The 16,680-nt window shown below is 46.9% G+C and overlaps 1 protein-coding gene across 1 annotated transcript in view; it reads left to right on the forward strand.

Annotated features, from left to right (window-relative positions):
- FNIP2 (folliculin interacting protein 2) overlaps positions 1 to 5,688 on the forward strand; it is a 29,031-nt gene extending 23,343 nt beyond the window's left edge. Inside the window, exons 15-18 of the mRNA XM_088528094.1 lie at positions 60 to 216; positions 1,377 to 1,577; positions 4,343 to 4,458; positions 5,547 to 5,688. Of these exons, the coding sequence (XP_088384220.1) occupies positions 60 to 216; positions 1,377 to 1,577; positions 4,343 to 4,458; positions 5,547 to 5,625 (553 nt within the window). The 3' untranslated portion in view covers positions 5,626 to 5,688. The remainder of the gene's footprint in view (positions 1 to 59; positions 217 to 1,376; positions 1,578 to 4,342; positions 4,459 to 5,546) is intronic.
- The last annotated feature ends 10,992 nt before the right edge of the window (positions 5,689 to 16,680 follow it).

Genomic DNA, 16,680 nt, shown 5'->3' on the forward strand with positions numbered 1-16,680 from the left:
AAAATCTGAGTACAGTTTGTCAAGCAAGATGCTTAGCGACCTTGTTCTCTGTATTTCAGGTCAAACACGATCAGCAGTCAGTGCATGAAAAATTTTGGAAGATCACTGCTGGGTGGCTACTGTCATACCTATATGCCCGATCTAGTGCTGCATGGAATAAGCAACGATGAAAAACTCAAACAGTGTCTACTAGCAGACCTGCTGCACTCAATGCACGTGAGTTAACGCAGTGCTCCACGCAGGAGATGGGATGGTACTGAGCCCTCACAGAAGCACAGGTGTTGATGCTTCGAAAGGAACAGCTTTTCTTCCACTAGCCCATTCTTAAAAGCAGCTCTCGACGTGTCTGTCTGTCTTGGAAGAGATTGCCCCTTAATTCAGTGCGAGAAGCCTGTTCAGGGAGATTCACTTGTTTATTTCTCTCCTCTTAGTTCTTTGAAAGATAAGCACAGGGAAGACTTTCTGCTGGCAATTTCAGATTGCAAGCAAGAAGAAAAAACTCTAATCACTTCTTTTTCCAATCAAAATCTCAGATAATTATCCATATTTCACAAAAATGACCTGCAAATTGTTCCAAGTTTCCTGGCTGCTTAGCGGCAACGGAGATGAGTTTTGAGGAGGCCTGTGTGGTACTAGACTAATAGCATAAGTAACTCACCATGGAAATTTTGTGGCTTTGCAGTAAGGTAGGGATATAGATTGAGTCTAAATTCAAAGAAATTCATAGCTAACCTCCCACTAAAATAACTTCATGTGCTCATAGTATGCAGTTCTAAATATTTAATTGTTTAGAGATAATTATCAAGAGCTTCTGTCTATAGCAATTAAAACTCATCTTGGACTGAGTTCATATGTTGCCCAAAGCTGTGGGGCTCGTATACATGCGCTTTTTTTATACAACATCAAGTTGGGCTAATGTGATATTGTCTCTTCGTATGTGCCTTGCTTTGGTTGGGATTGGTGAAACCCCCCACAAAATGCCTCGGTGGTGAAACACTGCTTATACTTCCTCTACCACGGAGTCAGTCCAGTTCTTATTCTCTTTTTGGGAGATACTTACCTTGGCAGGGAAGCAGGGACACTTTGTGGAAGAGCAGCGTTTCTGAAGCCCTACCTATGCAAAATAAAATGCTGGGTCAAATTGGCAGGTATGACCTAACAGGCTCAGTGTTAATGGCTGTAAAAACTGGTGCTAAAGTTGGTATTCCTGCTTGTTTTTGATTATCATGTCTTGGCTTTTTTTATTGGATGAAAACATTCGTTTGGATCATTTTCTTACCCCCATCCCAGTATGAATATAAATAGAACCTTCCACTAGTTGTGGAAGAACATATAGGAAGATGTCCCTTCATGTTTGCATGTTGTGTCTGTTGCAGCACCCGGTGCTCGATGAGCCCATCGCAGAAGCTGTCTGCATCATTGCAGACACGGATAAATGGAACGTGCAGGTAGCCACGAGCCAGAGGAAGGTCGTGGACAACGTGAAGCTGGGCAAGGATGTCCTGGTGTCTAGTCAAGTATCCAGCTTATTGCAATCCATTTTACAGCTTCACAAACTCAACCTCCCAGCAGACTTTGTAAGTATTTTTTCATTGAAAACTGAAGCTAATGAAAATCTACTTAGCTGAGGTTATCAAATACAGCATCTCTTATACTGGGTATTTTACTGGTGTAGCAGTAAACTAGTACCTGAGTGTCAGTACCACATACTTAAAAGAATGCCTGCAACAGTCTGTTTACAGGTACTGTTTTCAGCTTGCTTTACATGTAATCAAGATTAGTCGACTGCTCTAAAATAGATGAGCCAGCATTGAAGTTTTTAAGGCATTACCCTTATGTTTATGATGAGGGTTGTTAAATTTGGCTCACGTTATTTTTTGCTGTAGAATTTCCCTCCACTTTTTCTATTGAAGCTTCTGTTTTGCTCTGCTATGTGCTCAGCGTGCAAATCTCTGTCCTTGGGACCCGTGGGCACCTCTGTACCCTGGGTGCCTCTCCCTGGCAATGTGTTTTCGTGCCCATCACCCCTTCCAGGCTCTGCACGTTCCCTGTGTCCCCGTGCACAGGCGGCTGCTCGGAGCGAGCCGGAGCCTGGGAGCGTGGGTTGTTTCACCATGTAAAAAGGAACAGTGAAATGACCACGCTAGCAGCTTATTTTCTATAATCTGTGTTAGATGACAACTCGGCCCTCCTGTCAGGGGATTTTACAGCAGCAGATCAGTGGGGAAAAGTCAAGTGTTGGTCAAACCGTGCAGGGTCGGGGGAGTGTGACTTAGTGATTCTTGTGGCTTAAATTCTGACCAAGACAAACGTCCTGATGTCAATCAAAGGTGAGCGTCATGCAGCGTGTTTGAAGTTTCCTTTTCCAGCTTGCTGTTCAGGTAACAGGTTTTGATTTTTTTTTTTGATTTTTTTTTTTTTTGATTTGCTTGGTGCCCATACTGCAGGGCCTTGTGCAGTGTTCTGGAGTGAGAAGGGAGTGCAAGTCAAAACTGCAATAGCTACACATCAGCAATCTGTCACGAGCTTTTACCTGCACCTTTAAACACATTTTGAGCTACTTTTCCTGGTATTAAAACTAACTTGGGATTTATTGTTCTCATTTAATCAATGGGAAAAGCTGATTTAATCTCTGGACCTCGAATAGAATAGGCATTTTGAACAAACTCCCTAACTCGGCGTGTACTGAAATTAACGAGGAAGACTTTTCATTCATCCAGTCATCATTCAGGAGGAGCAGATAATCCTTTATATTAATGTCTCTATTTTAAGAGTAATGCAGGATGCCTCATTTGTTCTCTCAACTTCAATTCCAAAATCCTGTAGCACATGAATAACAAAGTTTTAATACGCTGAGCTGCTATTTTGGGAAACCACTGTGCACGTCTCTGAACAGCTGAGGAAATATTAACAGGATTTTTGCATTGCACAGTTATCTGGAATGAACAAGATAAAGAATGCTTCCCTTTAGGCTAGTAGCTGAAGTGTCGTGACTATAATGACTTAAGGGAACACTTGCTCGAAGCAAAAAGCTCAAGCTGCTCTCAATGAGCTTTACCTTTCCTCTACTTGGGGCAGTTACCTCGTTCTGTTTGTGCTGTTTTGTAGCAGGCGTTTCAGAAGTGTGTGTTGGTCTTCCCTAAGACCTGTTGCACGCCCAGAAAAGTGCTTAAAATCTTGCTCAAGATCTTCAAAAATACAAGCATGAGTGGATTTTTTTTGTTTGTTTGTTTGTTTTTACTGGCAGAACTGATAGTACATATGGTATTCATTAAACTTGAAAAGTATTTTGTATGATGGCCTGAGGCCATTTGCTGCTGCTCTTTCTAATTGCTGTCTCCACCTGCCAGAATATTCAACATTTGATAATGTATGATTTGATTCTGCATGGGCTGCTTGCTTTCCTCCTGGAGTCTGGAGAGCTGAGCTTAACTTGCTTTTGAAGTGGTTGTCACTGTGGAAAGAAAGAATATATTAAATGGAATGTAGCTTTTGTCCTAGAACAAAATATTTGATGAGCCACTCTACCTGTTCAGCTTCTGCTACCAAAAAGGGATAACTCTCACAATTTTTTCAGCATCTTTGAAGCTAAGGTTTATCTGTTCTCTTGCAGCTTTGGTATGAGAAGGAACCTTGTACCATGTGGTTGCACAAAATGTATAGCACGCTGTTCCACTTCTAGCATGCCACTGATGAAAGAAAAGGGAATGATTAAACCTAGGTGCTGTTTGCCAAAAGGTGATAGTTCCAGTCAGCAGTCTTGGTCAGCAATGAACTTCAGCAATCTTAGACCGGGAATCCAGCACTGGGAATGGCAGCTGTCTAGAAAAGATCCCTCAGCTCCTCCTGTAAGCCGGAAAGCAAAAGGGCTATCGCGATCCCATAGGGGATAACAGGGATTTCCATTTCTTTCAAGTTTTATTTCCTTGAATGGCAGTTTCTCTGAGCTGAAAAGATGCTCCATTTTGGGAAGTGTTGTTTAAATTGCATCTTTCAGAAAAATAGTACTGACTGGTAGCAGGCAAATCAAGGTCCAAATATTCTGGTTTCATTCTTAACAAGACATCTTGAGTGTCTTTGGGCCTGATTTTATATAAGTCAGCAGAAAGACTTTGGCTGACTTGAGTGTGAATTGGGTGCTTTTTTGTTTTGTGCAACAAACTCGTTATTTGGGAAAATACAAAATGCCACAATTCTTTGATGGCAGGTGGGAGACAGTGGTGTAATTTTTTGAATGTTGTCAGCACAAGGGTAGCAGAGGACTTCCTTTTATTAAGTATGTTTATATTTGTGCAATGTTTGCATGCAAATTCTAACTTTGTTCTTTGGTCTGTATTTGCAGTGCATAATGCATCTTGAGGATAGACTGCAGGAGATGTATCTCAAAAGCAAAATGCTTTCAGAATATCTGCGAGGACATACAAGAGTGCATGTCAAAGAACTAGGAATCGTACTGGGGTAAGTACTGCAGATATCAGCCTTAAATCTTTGGATTGAAAAGGATTTTTTTTGCATTTTTTTTTATATTATCTGCGCATTCTGAGGTTATATGCATGTTTGCACGTTCTCTTGCACCTGCATACTTGCTCTCTTTATATATCTATATGTAAATATAGATATAGATATTTATCCAGATAGATACGTCCTTATATATAAAATCTGTAGTTAATGAAATTAATTTTGTCTCAACAAATATTGGGATTTTTGGCCAGCTCAGTGGTGTGGTACCTTGGAGGAAGAGGGGATCTCAAAAAGCAAGTGCAGAAAATCAGGAGGAGCCCCGTGCAGCTGCTGGCTCCGGTAACCGGGCACGCGGGCTGGGGAGATGTGCTGCTGCCTGCCAAATAGATGGCAGTTAGCACCGTGCCTAAAAATCACACTGCTCGGATCTCATACCGAGAAATGTGCTAGTGAGGACTGCTGAACTGAACACTTTTTTCCAGAGTATATATATTAATGTACATACATACATGTATATAGGTAGATATAGATACTCTCCTGGCCTCTGAGCAGCGTAGAGTGGAAGTGGTTTGAACTCAGTGTCTCATGTGAGTGACATTGCTGTTTTGATTGCATACAAATTCCACTTTTTGGTTATTTTTTGGTAAGAAGGTGCCACCATGTGACCATCAGGGTTATATTTGGAACACAAATTGCACGGCCTCCCATGAGGTGCTAGTTAGTAGTTGTAAGGTGGTATTTTAGACCAGGCTTACAGGGACCTGCTGACTGGTAAGACAGTAAGACTGTAAGCTAAGAATTAGCGAATAAACTAAAGCATAAAGATTATAGATCACAAAAAAGTGCTAGTACTACTCTTTTTCACTTAAGAGGTAGCATACTCCTGTTTTTAAACATGAACACCTACAGTTATTGGTATGTTATGAATAATGACAATAAGTATTAGTAAATGATAAACTCGCTTGTAGCAAAACAGCTCTGGTTTCTGGAGCATGGATGAAGAATACCCTTGTGCCTTCCTTCTCCGTGAAAGGTGACTGTCTGTTTTAAAGTCTGTCTTCCTCTCTCCTTTTTTTAATTTCTAGGATTGAATCCAATGACTTGCCTTTGTTGGCTGCTATAGCAAGTACTCATTCCCCGTACGTGGCTCAAATACTCTTATAAATCAAAATCTCAGGATAGTCGTTCCCTTAAAGTACAGAATATGGGAATCTTGAACGAAGAACAGAGATGCCAAGCACTGGTAAAGGGGAACATGTTGTGAGGAGAGCGGGCGATGACTGCGCGTGCTACCACCTCCTGCTTCGGATTGCAGCGGGGTGCTTTATCCGAGGACTTCAGTTTACATAATGTAAAAAGCATTCAGGTTTTTCTAACAACCTCACTTCTGACGTAAATCAAGAAGGTGACTGCACCCTTGCATTTTATTATTATTATTAATATTATTTGAAGGACGGAAGTTAACACTACGGCAGCCCGCAAGCTGCCCTCAGAAACGCTGCTCAAGCCGTGAAGTAACCGTTAAAAGAACAAACGGGACAGAGTGTTTCCCTCGCGCGCGTGGGGCTGTGCGCGCCTCGCCCTGGCAAAGGGGAGCCCTCAGCGCCGTGTCTAGCCTTCCTGCGCAGGCGTCTGCTCCATGGAGCCCGGGGCGCTTTGGCAGAGCGTCGGCATGGCTGAGGTGAGCAGCTGGGAACGAGGAAGCGGGATCCGCAGCCGCATCCCGGGCGCGGAGGGGCGCGTTGGCGCCTTTGCTCCCCTCAGACACGAGCGCGTTGGCGCCTTTGCTCCCCTCACGCACGAGCGCGTCGCTCCCCTCAGACACGGGCGCGTCGCTCCCCTCACACAAGCGCGTTGGCGTCGTCGCTCCCCTCACACAAGCACGTTGGCGTCGTCGCTCCCCTCATGCACGGGCGCGTTGGTGCCGTCGCTCCCCTCAGACACGGGCGCGTTGGCGCCGTCGCTCCCCTCAGACACGAGCGCGTCACTCCCCTCAGACACGGGCGCGTTGCTCCCCTCACACAAGCGCGTTGGTGCCGTCGCTCCCCTCAGACACGGACGCGTCGCTGCCTGGCTGAGGCAGCAGGGCAAGAGCACCCGTGGGAGCAGGAGCCCCGAGCCGGGCTGAGCTCCGGGAGGGGGGTTTTGGGAAAGCCTCACGGAATTTCTGCTGCAAGTTTACATTTGTTGCTCCTCTGAGTTTCCGTGATGCTGGTCCTGGGAATAGCCAAACCTCTGTTCTGGTGTCGTCAGGTATTGCTGTCTGAGGGCTCTGCATGGGACAAGCTTACAGATGGTCTCAGTGCTGCTGTTCTCAGCATTTTACCAAGCAATCAGCATAAACTCAAGACAATCTGACCTGAGTCCCACAATTCTGTAGCCAAAATTACTTTTCTCTGGCTCTTATTTCAAAATGTCACAAATAAAACAAAGGCGGGCAAACCCTGCTATTACTATGAATGTTTGCAGTTACCCTCTACAACTCTAGAGCATTCTCAAACTATCATCCCGGTGCCTTTCCTTAACAGAGAAATTGCTTTGAGACCAGAAACTACTTCTCCACTAGCTGATACTGGCCTTCTGTGTTTCTAGAAAGTAAAATAAGATTTTGTATTTTCCTGTTTTCACGTGGCTGATAGCATGAATGTAAAAAAACACTTTTTTTTGCATAAAGTACTGTTAAGCTGGATATGAAACTATTTATGGACCAGACTAAGGAAAGAACAAAGGATCAACACAAATATCCTTACAGAAAAGGAAAACTGAGCACTGGAGTCCCCAGTGGTGAGCCGGGGCACAGCATGGATGACAGCATTTGCTTGGAAGCAGTGAATCCTAGTTGGAAACGCCTGGTTGCCTGTTGGTGATTCCAGATTTTTGGCAGTGAAGGGACAGACTTTTAAAAGTGTTTTATTTCATACTACCTTGATGTTTGGACTTCTCTACAGTGAACTTTGAAGGGTTTGAAGCAATGATATGTGCACGTTGCGAGTTGCTTACCCGGGAGGGGGCCGGGGGTCGCAGGGAACCTTGTGCCGCTCCGAGGAGCCCGAGGGGACAGCGCTTCTCCATGTGCCCGACGGCTCATCTAACATTCCAGAGGCTGCTCTTGAGCGCTGCTTCATACACGCGTTACACCCGGTATTCCGCCTCAGAAGGCTAAAATCTTTCCATGGATCCGTTTTTCTCCTCCTGCTTGTAGCAGAGGTGTTTTCTTTCTTTATTCCCGTATTCCCTGTGAATCCTTCAGTGTCTCTGCAGGAAAGCAGCCGTCCCTCCGCACCGAGCTGCTGGCAGATACACCGTGTGGCGCAAGGTTACGGCCGCGAGGGACCATGCAGCAAGGGACACATTCCCGCCCCTGCCCATGGCGGAGCGCGCACGGAGGTGGCACCGCGCAGCCCTTCCCTGCGCGCATGGAGAAGGGTCGTGCGCTGCTCCCAGCGCTCCGGAGCGTTAGGAGGCAGCTCCAGTTTACCTGAAGTATGAGTTGGGCTTGGATCGGAACCGCCTGGAACGGCCTTCAGGGAAGCGCAGGCGGAAACTGCGCTAGGTCAGCAGCCAGCCAGGTTCAGCGGCTCTCCAGGCTCCTACTGTGACCAGCAACACCCAAGTTTACTGCTGAAACTATGAAAGTCTCCCTCTTGGCAAGATTTTACACTATTCGAGGAGGAGGCGTGTGAACTGATGGTCAAAAGCACTTGGATTTTCTTCAGCCCAGGCTAAAACTTTATAGTTCTTGCTGCTTTCTGTAACATTTTGCTGCTCTTCAGAAAAATACATGATGATCTGGCTGGTTTAGTTTTGGGGGACGTGGGGGGATTTGAAATTCAAGTCATTTACTTGGAAGAAGTCTGAGTAAATATTTTCCCCTCCACTAAATATACTACCTCAGTTGACAGGATACCACCTTCTAGGGCTTTTTTGGACTCTAAGTCTTTAACTTGTTTTTGGTAGCATCTTGCTGTTTATATAAGTTAGTGTAGCATGACAGAGCAGTAAATATTTACAAATGTTGTGTTAGTCATCTTTAAGGCATGTTTCTGTCTTTATTTTAATAGAATGAAAAGTGATACGAATGTACCAAGGTGTGTAAAGTTGATAATGTAGCTTAATTTCAAATATTCCAAAGTTGGGGTTTTATCAGTATTACATAGGGTTTTTTCTAAACTTAAGTACATACTTTCTTGTTTAAGTGGGAGTGAACAGACTTTCTAAAATCCCACATAAATGCAGTTTACACAGTGCAATTTAAAGAATGTATTCTTTGAGGCAAAAGTAAACATTCATGCATGGGGGGGTATAAATGGAAACTGCTACATTGCAGTATTTAATTGAGCTGTCTTTAGCCTGAAACAATATGAACATCTAAACTTTTTAATTCAACTTGGGCACCTTCCAAACTAACGAATAGAACTTTTTTCTACTTAGAATTAATTACTCAATTTTAATTTATCATTCACACTACAGATTGGTCTTCCCCGCTGCCTGCTTTTCTCTGAAGCTCAAGTCTCTTTCCAGGCACACCAAACTCTTATATGAAGTTTACACAAGTGGTCACTTATCCCTGAAGTTCCAAATTCATTTGGAAGAACCCAGATCAAAAGAGAGTCTAAACTGCTGAGTAAACTCTAGACACTGTTCTGAAGTTGTGGGCTAAATTGACATACTTAACAGGTTATCTGTAGTAGAAAATGTGTGTTGCTATTGCATGTTTGGAGAGCATAGACTTTTTTAGGACTGACTGAATACCAATGTCAAACTACATGTTTGTTTTTCTTTTCTTATAGTTGTTGTTTATGTACATTACCATTTTGGTCTATTTCGTTGCGGCATTTGGTGCAATAAACTTTCTGAAATGAATGTAAATGGTATTTGGCACCTTTTTGAGGATTTCCTTCCCAAAAACAGGCGGCCGCTGTTGACGTAGATGATGTCTGACACTTAACGCTTGACCACCCAACTAACCTGTTGTTGGGCTGAGTGGAAACTGGAGCCCAGCTCAGACGTGCATGAAAACGGCTGTCAGAAAAACGTGTCGCCGTTGCGTGCAGCGAACTGCTGTGGGACTCTTCATGACCTGAACTTTGGTTTATTCTACAGCAGGAAAGATGAGTGCATGTCATGAGTAAGTGCAATGCCCATCTGACTTTCAGTCCCTGAAAATCTGCTCTGTTTAAAACTGACAGTCAGGGCAATGAGCGGCTCGGAAGAAGGGAAATTTCGGTTCAGCATAGCGCTCTAAAGCGGTCACTGGGTTAGCCCTGACGCTTACTGCAAAGCCCTTGTTTACAAAATGAGAGGATTAACTGTATTTGTCCAGAGCATCTGTGAGCTGGTGCCAAGGCAGGGCCCGACACGCTGTGCGTAGGCACTGGTGACCCCTGCGCTAACCCTGGGCCTTCCTCTCAGCCAGGCGGGCAGGGACCACGACCCGGGCACCCCGGCATCGACGATTGGCACAGCTTTGAGTGCAGCTTTTGCCTTTCTGGTTGGGCTGCATTATCAACTCTAGAGTTTTTGAACATTTCTCATGCTCAGGGATGCTGAATTCTTGCATGCGCCCACTTGAAATGAGGAGAAACTTGCCTGCTCTGCTGCCTCTTTGTTCTCCAGTTAATACTTTTGCATCTGTGCTGACCTGTGGAGGGGTTAACTACATGTGGTGCTCACGTGAATGGAGATTTCTCATATGAAATTTATACCGAAATGCTGGCGATGAAGCCTCCATCCAGCTCCTGTTCTTGTTGAATGCTGTGGCTGCCTCTCTCTTCTCGAGTCTGTATTTTCATGCGAAAATGGCTTGAACCAATTCAGCAGCCCTCTCCTGGTGAGCGAGAAGACCCTGTTTCCCTGCCCCAGCTCTCTCCTGAGCACAACAGCTCTACCCCTGCCCTGATCCTGCCGCTGCTCACTCTGGACCCCTCATAGGCAAGCACAGCTTGTTTGCAGGGGAAGAGAGATGTTGATGACAGTCTCTTTAATTAAGAAGGTGAATCTGGCCCCACTGAGTGCTGCTATCATGCAAGGAAAGAGATAGATAGGGATAGCTAGAGATGGGAGAGAAAGTGAGATTATCCTCCCTCCTATACTTGATACCTGTGCGCCACGGGATTAACTCAGCTGTCGGGGCTGTGCAGCAGCCCTTGCTTCCACTAGAGGCTTGGAAGATTCCATATTGTTCCTCGGCTGTGATGCTATTTAAAAGAACAAAGGAAAAAAACAGTTAAGTTGTAGATCACATCCACTGCTTTTGTGTTTTCTCTAAAGGGCACTTTTTCGTATAAATTCTGTAATCAAGAGATTGACTGTGTGCCCTGGCTGGCAGCTTAGCAAGGGCAGGTGTGCAGACTGCTGGTGTAAAATGAACAAGCATTGGGAGAGGGTGTAGATTTCTATTAATAATGATTTATGTGGCATGTATGAGACTACCAAGGAGCTTTAAAACTGATCACTGCAAAATAGCAAATAGGTGTTTGAAAAACTCTGGAATGTGGTTGCATAGCTGATTTAGCCATTTTTCCCCTTCAAATAAATGACAATGAGAGTCACAGAACTGCAGGAGAGATTCTCACATATAAGAAGGAGCTCAAGGCTACAAGAGACATACGTAAGTGAGCATGAACACGACCAGAGAGCAACCAACATTCTGCCCCAGTCCTTCTCCCTCCTATTCTTACTGAAAGGAAGAAGAGCTATAATGCAGGGAAGTTGGGCTAATAATAATAGTCTATACGTTATTTTCATTTTCTGGTTGTGTATATGCAAACGAAGAGGGTGCAACCAGAAATATAATGGGCTTTTAGACTGAGAAGAGCTGAGCGATAAGCCATGAGACTTTGACTTATAAGGTCTCTGATCCCATATAAAATTAGCTTAAGTGGCCACATGCTAGTAAACCGCATGCTGGAAAACTACCCCTCTAACAGTTGCAGTCGGTTGTCTGTTTGGCACAGCCCCAAAGCTAAAGCAGCCCAAGAAGTACAAGGGGAGCTGCATCTTGTGCAGAAATCCTAAAGGTCAACGCAAGGCCACGGGGCTTAGGAGGGAGCGCAAGGCATTTAAAGCAAGTATAATCTTGTAAATGGGATTTCTTCTGTTTGGAGCAGTAGAGCTCCCACGAGTGGTCTGGCAAGACGGTATCTGACAGGGACCTGAGGAGGGAGTTTCCCCAGCAGGAGGGCGAGCTCTGCTCCTGCTTGAGGCGCAGGAGCGCGAACCCTGACTGCTGCCTCGAGCTCCTCCTGCCAGAGGGACGTTTGGCTGGCAAAAATGTTCTTCCTTCTAGTGCAGTGAATGCCAAATGCCAATGCCGTCCTTCCCAATCGAACCTTTTGCAGTTACTAGCACTTTGCTGCCTCATCTCTTGTTCCAGAAACCTGCAGGGTTTGCTGCTCTCTTCAGTTCATCCCTGGCACACAAGTAGAGCTTTTGTGTTTGTTTTCCTACATCATCGTGCCTCTTTTCTAAGACCCGAACAGACCCTGATTTCTAGTTCCTAGAGGGACTCCTGAAGTGGTTCACCTCAGCTTTGAAAAATGCCAAGTTCGAATTAAGTGTTTTTCAGCTGAGCTGCTTGCGCTTCCCTAGACCGTGCACCTTTTTCCTGTGAGCAGAGGGCCCCGCCACAGGTAATGTACAGCTAACAAACACGCGCTGTCTTCCTCCCCAGGTGGGCGGCTCTGCCCTTTGTAGGTGACTAAACGGGGTGTTGCGGCCGCGGTGCCAACGCGGGGCTCGTTTGTGGGAGCGGCAGTGTCCTACCTGGCGGCGCGTGGCCGTGGTGGCGCCGGGCGGGCGGCGCGCGCGGCGCCTCCTCACAGCCGCTCGCGGTCCAGGCCAGCCTGGCGCGCGCCCCGTGCCCCTGCTGCTCCAGGACGGCGGGCGCCGGCTGCCTGCGGAGAGCGGGACCAAGGCGGAGTTAGCTCCTGTGGAAACCCGGCCGCTTCCCTCGGCCCTCTGTTGTCAGCAGTGACTCACTGCAATATCCTCGTGCCCCATACGAAACCGTGGCCCAGCCTGAAGACTTGTTGAGCAGGGTCCTCTGCGGGTTTGCCTGATGCCTTCCCCATTCCCAAAGCGAGGGAGGGATTGACCTGACCATGTCAGCTTGGTGCATCAAGGGATGGAGCTTGGACTCCAAAGCTCCAAGTGAATTTGTCAAGCCTCTGGTATTTAAACCATAATATTAGGCCTAACTATGGCTACACCTCTTAAGGTACGTGGCCTTCTCTGGTTTTCCACACCCATTTCCTCCCCACAGGAATGCTGTATTCTCCCCTGTTGCACAGTAAACCCTAAAAGCCGGCGACGTGAGGCTGATTGGCACCGTTGCTACGTAGTGCTGAGCACTGAGGGAGCCCGTCAGGCAGTGGGAACGTGAGGATAATTGTGGGTTGCTCTGTGCTTGATGGGAACTGCAGCCCTGGAGAGGGCCTGGTGGCTGCGCGGGCAGGTCGGGACGCTCTCCTCGTCCTCACCCGCCTGCCCTCCTGGGCCTCCTGACGTCTGGCCTAGGCTGCTGCCACTTCACTCACCTCCCTAGTTTGTCAGTGGCCGCCTATGGACCTGAGAGAAAAGCTGGCTTACGCACGCTTTGCTTTCTAAAAAGAGCTTTTTTTCTGACTTTTGTTCCAAATATATCTAAATGTATTTTGTTCTGAACCTCTCTTTCCCTATATCTATAGCCACTGGTAGCTGCTCTGCCAGCCCCGGTGAAAGCTGCTCTGGGTTTTGTGGGTATTGCTGAGGAGCCTTCAACTCTTGCTCTGGTCTGAGCGCAGCAACGGTGACACGAGCCCAGGAGACAAACTGCTCGAGGCGGGAGCCCTGCGAGGAGCTCCTCGAACCCGCTGCCGAACCCGCCTCGGAGCGGCCGCTCTACCTGCCCCTCGCTGCTCCGCACCGTGCCGCCGCGCCCAGCGCTATTCCCACAACCACCATTCCTAATTCTGGAATGAGGGTCACTGATGGCAGCTCAGGAATTTCAGCCCCGTGCCTATGGCTCAACATAAAAGAATCTGTTTTCCTCAGCCTTCTGGTAATGAATATGGTTGGATATGGAAGGATGACCCGATTGTCCAGAGGTACGTGGGAAGGCCGCGGCCAAGATCCGTACCTGCCCTCCTGAGTCCCAAGGTAACGTGTTCATCGCTGCACTGCTTGACAAGTTGTTGGGATTTTTTAATCAGCACAGCCAGCTCTTCCCTTTCCCCTCCTCATAATTCCTTTAGGAGTCAGAGAAACTTTATCTGGCACCCAGGCATCTGCCTTTCCTTTGGGGAAAGGCAGAAGGAGAAAAAGAATACTCCTTCATTCTTGCACTGCCTCCATTGCTTATTATAGGCACAACTGTAATTGTACACAAGGGCAGAGGTTTAGCTAAAAGTGTCTGCCAGATGGATGGTGCCAAAGAAATATATCTTGCTTTCCAGCCACCTGCTTCTTTGCTCTTTTGCATCTTTATTTTTTGCTTGGGATGCATTGGCGAGGTGGAAAATAACTCTGGGCAAGCTGCTGAACGACCCTAAGTGAGAAATAGCAAGAGTAGGCAACTGCTCAGGGGAGAGAAGTGCTAATTTTCAGGAAAATCAAAGCAGAAGTGAAAGATCTGAAAGGGTTTCTTGTTTAAGGCGGTGGGAAGGTGTGAGAGGCAGGACTGCAGCATGTACAAGGCGTTAATTTAGTGCTCCCCAGGAGCAGCTTTTATACCTGCACGTCGACATGTGAAAGCTGGTGCGTTTGTAATGAATGTTCTGCTGTGGCAGTGCAGGCTGCTTCCTCTTAGCACAGAAATGATGTGACACTGCTCTGCGCTGAGCCGTGCGTGTGATCTGAAATAGTGTGACTGCTGCAATGGCTTTAAACCGTGCGCAAGGGTAGGAAGTTTAGGCATGAGCAGAAAAAAAAAAAAAAAAGGTAAAATTACGGATCATAAATCCCGCTTGTCTGTTGCAATGTCGTTTATGAGTTCCTGATTCGATCTTGGTGCTACTCGTTTTAATCTAAAAGGTAGGGGTGGGAAGATGAAAAGCATCCATGACTAGACAAAACGTGACGGCCGCGCTCCGAGGGGATGGGTTGCCATGGCAATCCGGGCCGTTGCGCTCGGAGCGCGCGGGTTTTGGGGCAGCTGCGGGGTGTCTGGAGGTGACGGGTCTCCTTGGGAATAAGCCACCTTTCGGATAATTAGGCAAACATATAGGCTGCGTATTAGAGCAAAGGGTTTAAATGATTTCTTAATGCTGCTTGAGATGAAATAGGGCTTTTGTTGCAAGACAACCGGTTGAGATGAGCCACAGGCTTCTGAGGAGAAGAGCAGTAGGTGCCAAACCCAGCTGCAGCCCGGGGTTTTCCCACATCCCTTTTAACTGGGGCTCTTCCCAGAGGGGAAGAAATGCGACGTTCAACAACAAAAGGAAGAAAAGGCCAGGTCTTTGCTGCGGGAAGGGAGACTGTTTGGGTGGAAATACTTTTTTTCCCCATCTCTGTTCCCTGCATTAAGCTTCGGTGAGGTCGGCTCTCTCAGCCCCTAGGTGTGTGAGCGCTACTGCCCGCGCAAGGGCAGCTGGAGAAACGGGAGATCTGTCCCATCCAGCAGAGCCCCTGGAGCGAGGGAGTGAGTTACCACTAGCACTGCTGGTGCTCCGAGCACAGGCAAAAGAGGTGCTAATAAATCAGGTGCGGCAGCAAAACCGCTGTCCTCCTGGCTAGCTGGGAAAGCAAAGCCATTGGAGAATGAAGGTGAAGCGCTGAGCATCCTCCACGCTCAGAAAGCAGCTCCGTAGGAATGAGAAGGAAGAAGGGGCTGTGTAAAAGGCTCTAACTTCTCCTGGAGCTACAGCTGCTGTTCTTCAGGCTGAATATTCTTCCAGGGGACGAAATGCTCCCACTCCGCTCCTCCAAATAGGATCAAAGGGGTCAGCTGGAAAAATCCATCAGGAGGTGGAGCGATTCTGAGGAGAAAGCACAGGCTTTGAGCAGGAACTGCTGGGGAACGAAGGTCAAGCAATGCCTGAATAACTAAGAGTTTGCCCAGAAGCTCAAAGCTCTTAAATCAGACCCCAACACTCACAAGTGCATGAAAGACAGAGTCCACTCCTTTAATTAAATTCCTGTCCAGTGTGGGAAAGGGCAGTGTTTGCTGCAAGCCGCAAGAGGAGAAAACGTGACTTCCTTTTTCAAAGCTTTTTGCTTATGCGAGCTCAAAACTCCACACCAGGCATTGCAAAAGCGCTTATCAAGAGGACTGATAGCTCAGAGCATTAATGATCCTAAAAATGGTGCTCTGTTGGAGACACGGGTGTCCTGCTGGAACTGGCACTCGTCATCCCATTAATCTAGTTAAAATTTTATTAAGATCATCCTAGCTTGTTTTTCAAACTGGTACTTCTGTGTAATCTGCCTGGATTTGACCTCAGTTATCTTGGTCACATGTCCCTCCACTTAAGCACTTGTGACTGACCGCTAGTAATAGCTGTACTTTTTGCAATTTTTTATCTTAGCTACACGGATCTTAAGCTTCTGCAATATGTTTTATCTAACTTCCTGTGCCCAAGTTAACCGAAAGCTATTAAAAACTGTAGATTTAGACCTAGCTGTTATAGAAATAAAGCTACTTTTTGCCCATCGCTCTTGCAGGCACCCAGGCTTGCTAATGCAGTGTAAAATTCCATCTGAAATCCTGCGGAAATGTGACTAACTGAAGCTTTGAAAACTGAGGGTGCTCTTTTTAAATGGAAACTGGTACTTCAGACTGCACACAGCTAGAGAGCTGCTTCTAGAGGGCCAGGTCTACGGCCCCATTTCTGGAGAGGATGGTGGGAGCCGGTCCCTGCGGCACCTTGAAGGAGCGGAGGAAGGACCGCAAGTTCTGCCTCGCTGCCAAGCAGAGCAGATCACCAGGTGGGTGAGGCATCCAAAGCCACCTCATTCCCAGCGGCTCCTGCCCAAAATGCCTCGGTAGTCAGGAGAACATGAACCTTCTCTGTTACACCTGGAATGTGGCGGCTCTGCTCCTTTCTGTGGGCACCCTCTTGCTGTTTGCTGCCTTGTGCCCAGCACGGACAGCCCTTCTGCAGTGATCCGGGCGCTGCGTGGCCACCAGCGCCGCTCAGGGCTGACGGAAAAGGCCTGTTGTGAAGCTGCCCAAGGGATGGGGCCTGATTTGGGAAGTGTTCTTCTTTGAGCGGAGCGCAAGAACCCCATGGGGATGTTTAA

The sequence above is a fragment of the Tinamus guttatus genome, unplaced genomic scaffold (genome assembly GCF_059628265.1).
Source record: "Tinamus guttatus ecotype Peru unplaced genomic scaffold, ASM5962826v1 Tinamus_guttatus_pri_ptg000301l, whole genome shotgun sequence".
NCBI classification, from domain to species: domain Eukaryota; kingdom Metazoa; phylum Chordata; class Aves; order Tinamiformes; family Tinamidae; genus Tinamus; species Tinamus guttatus.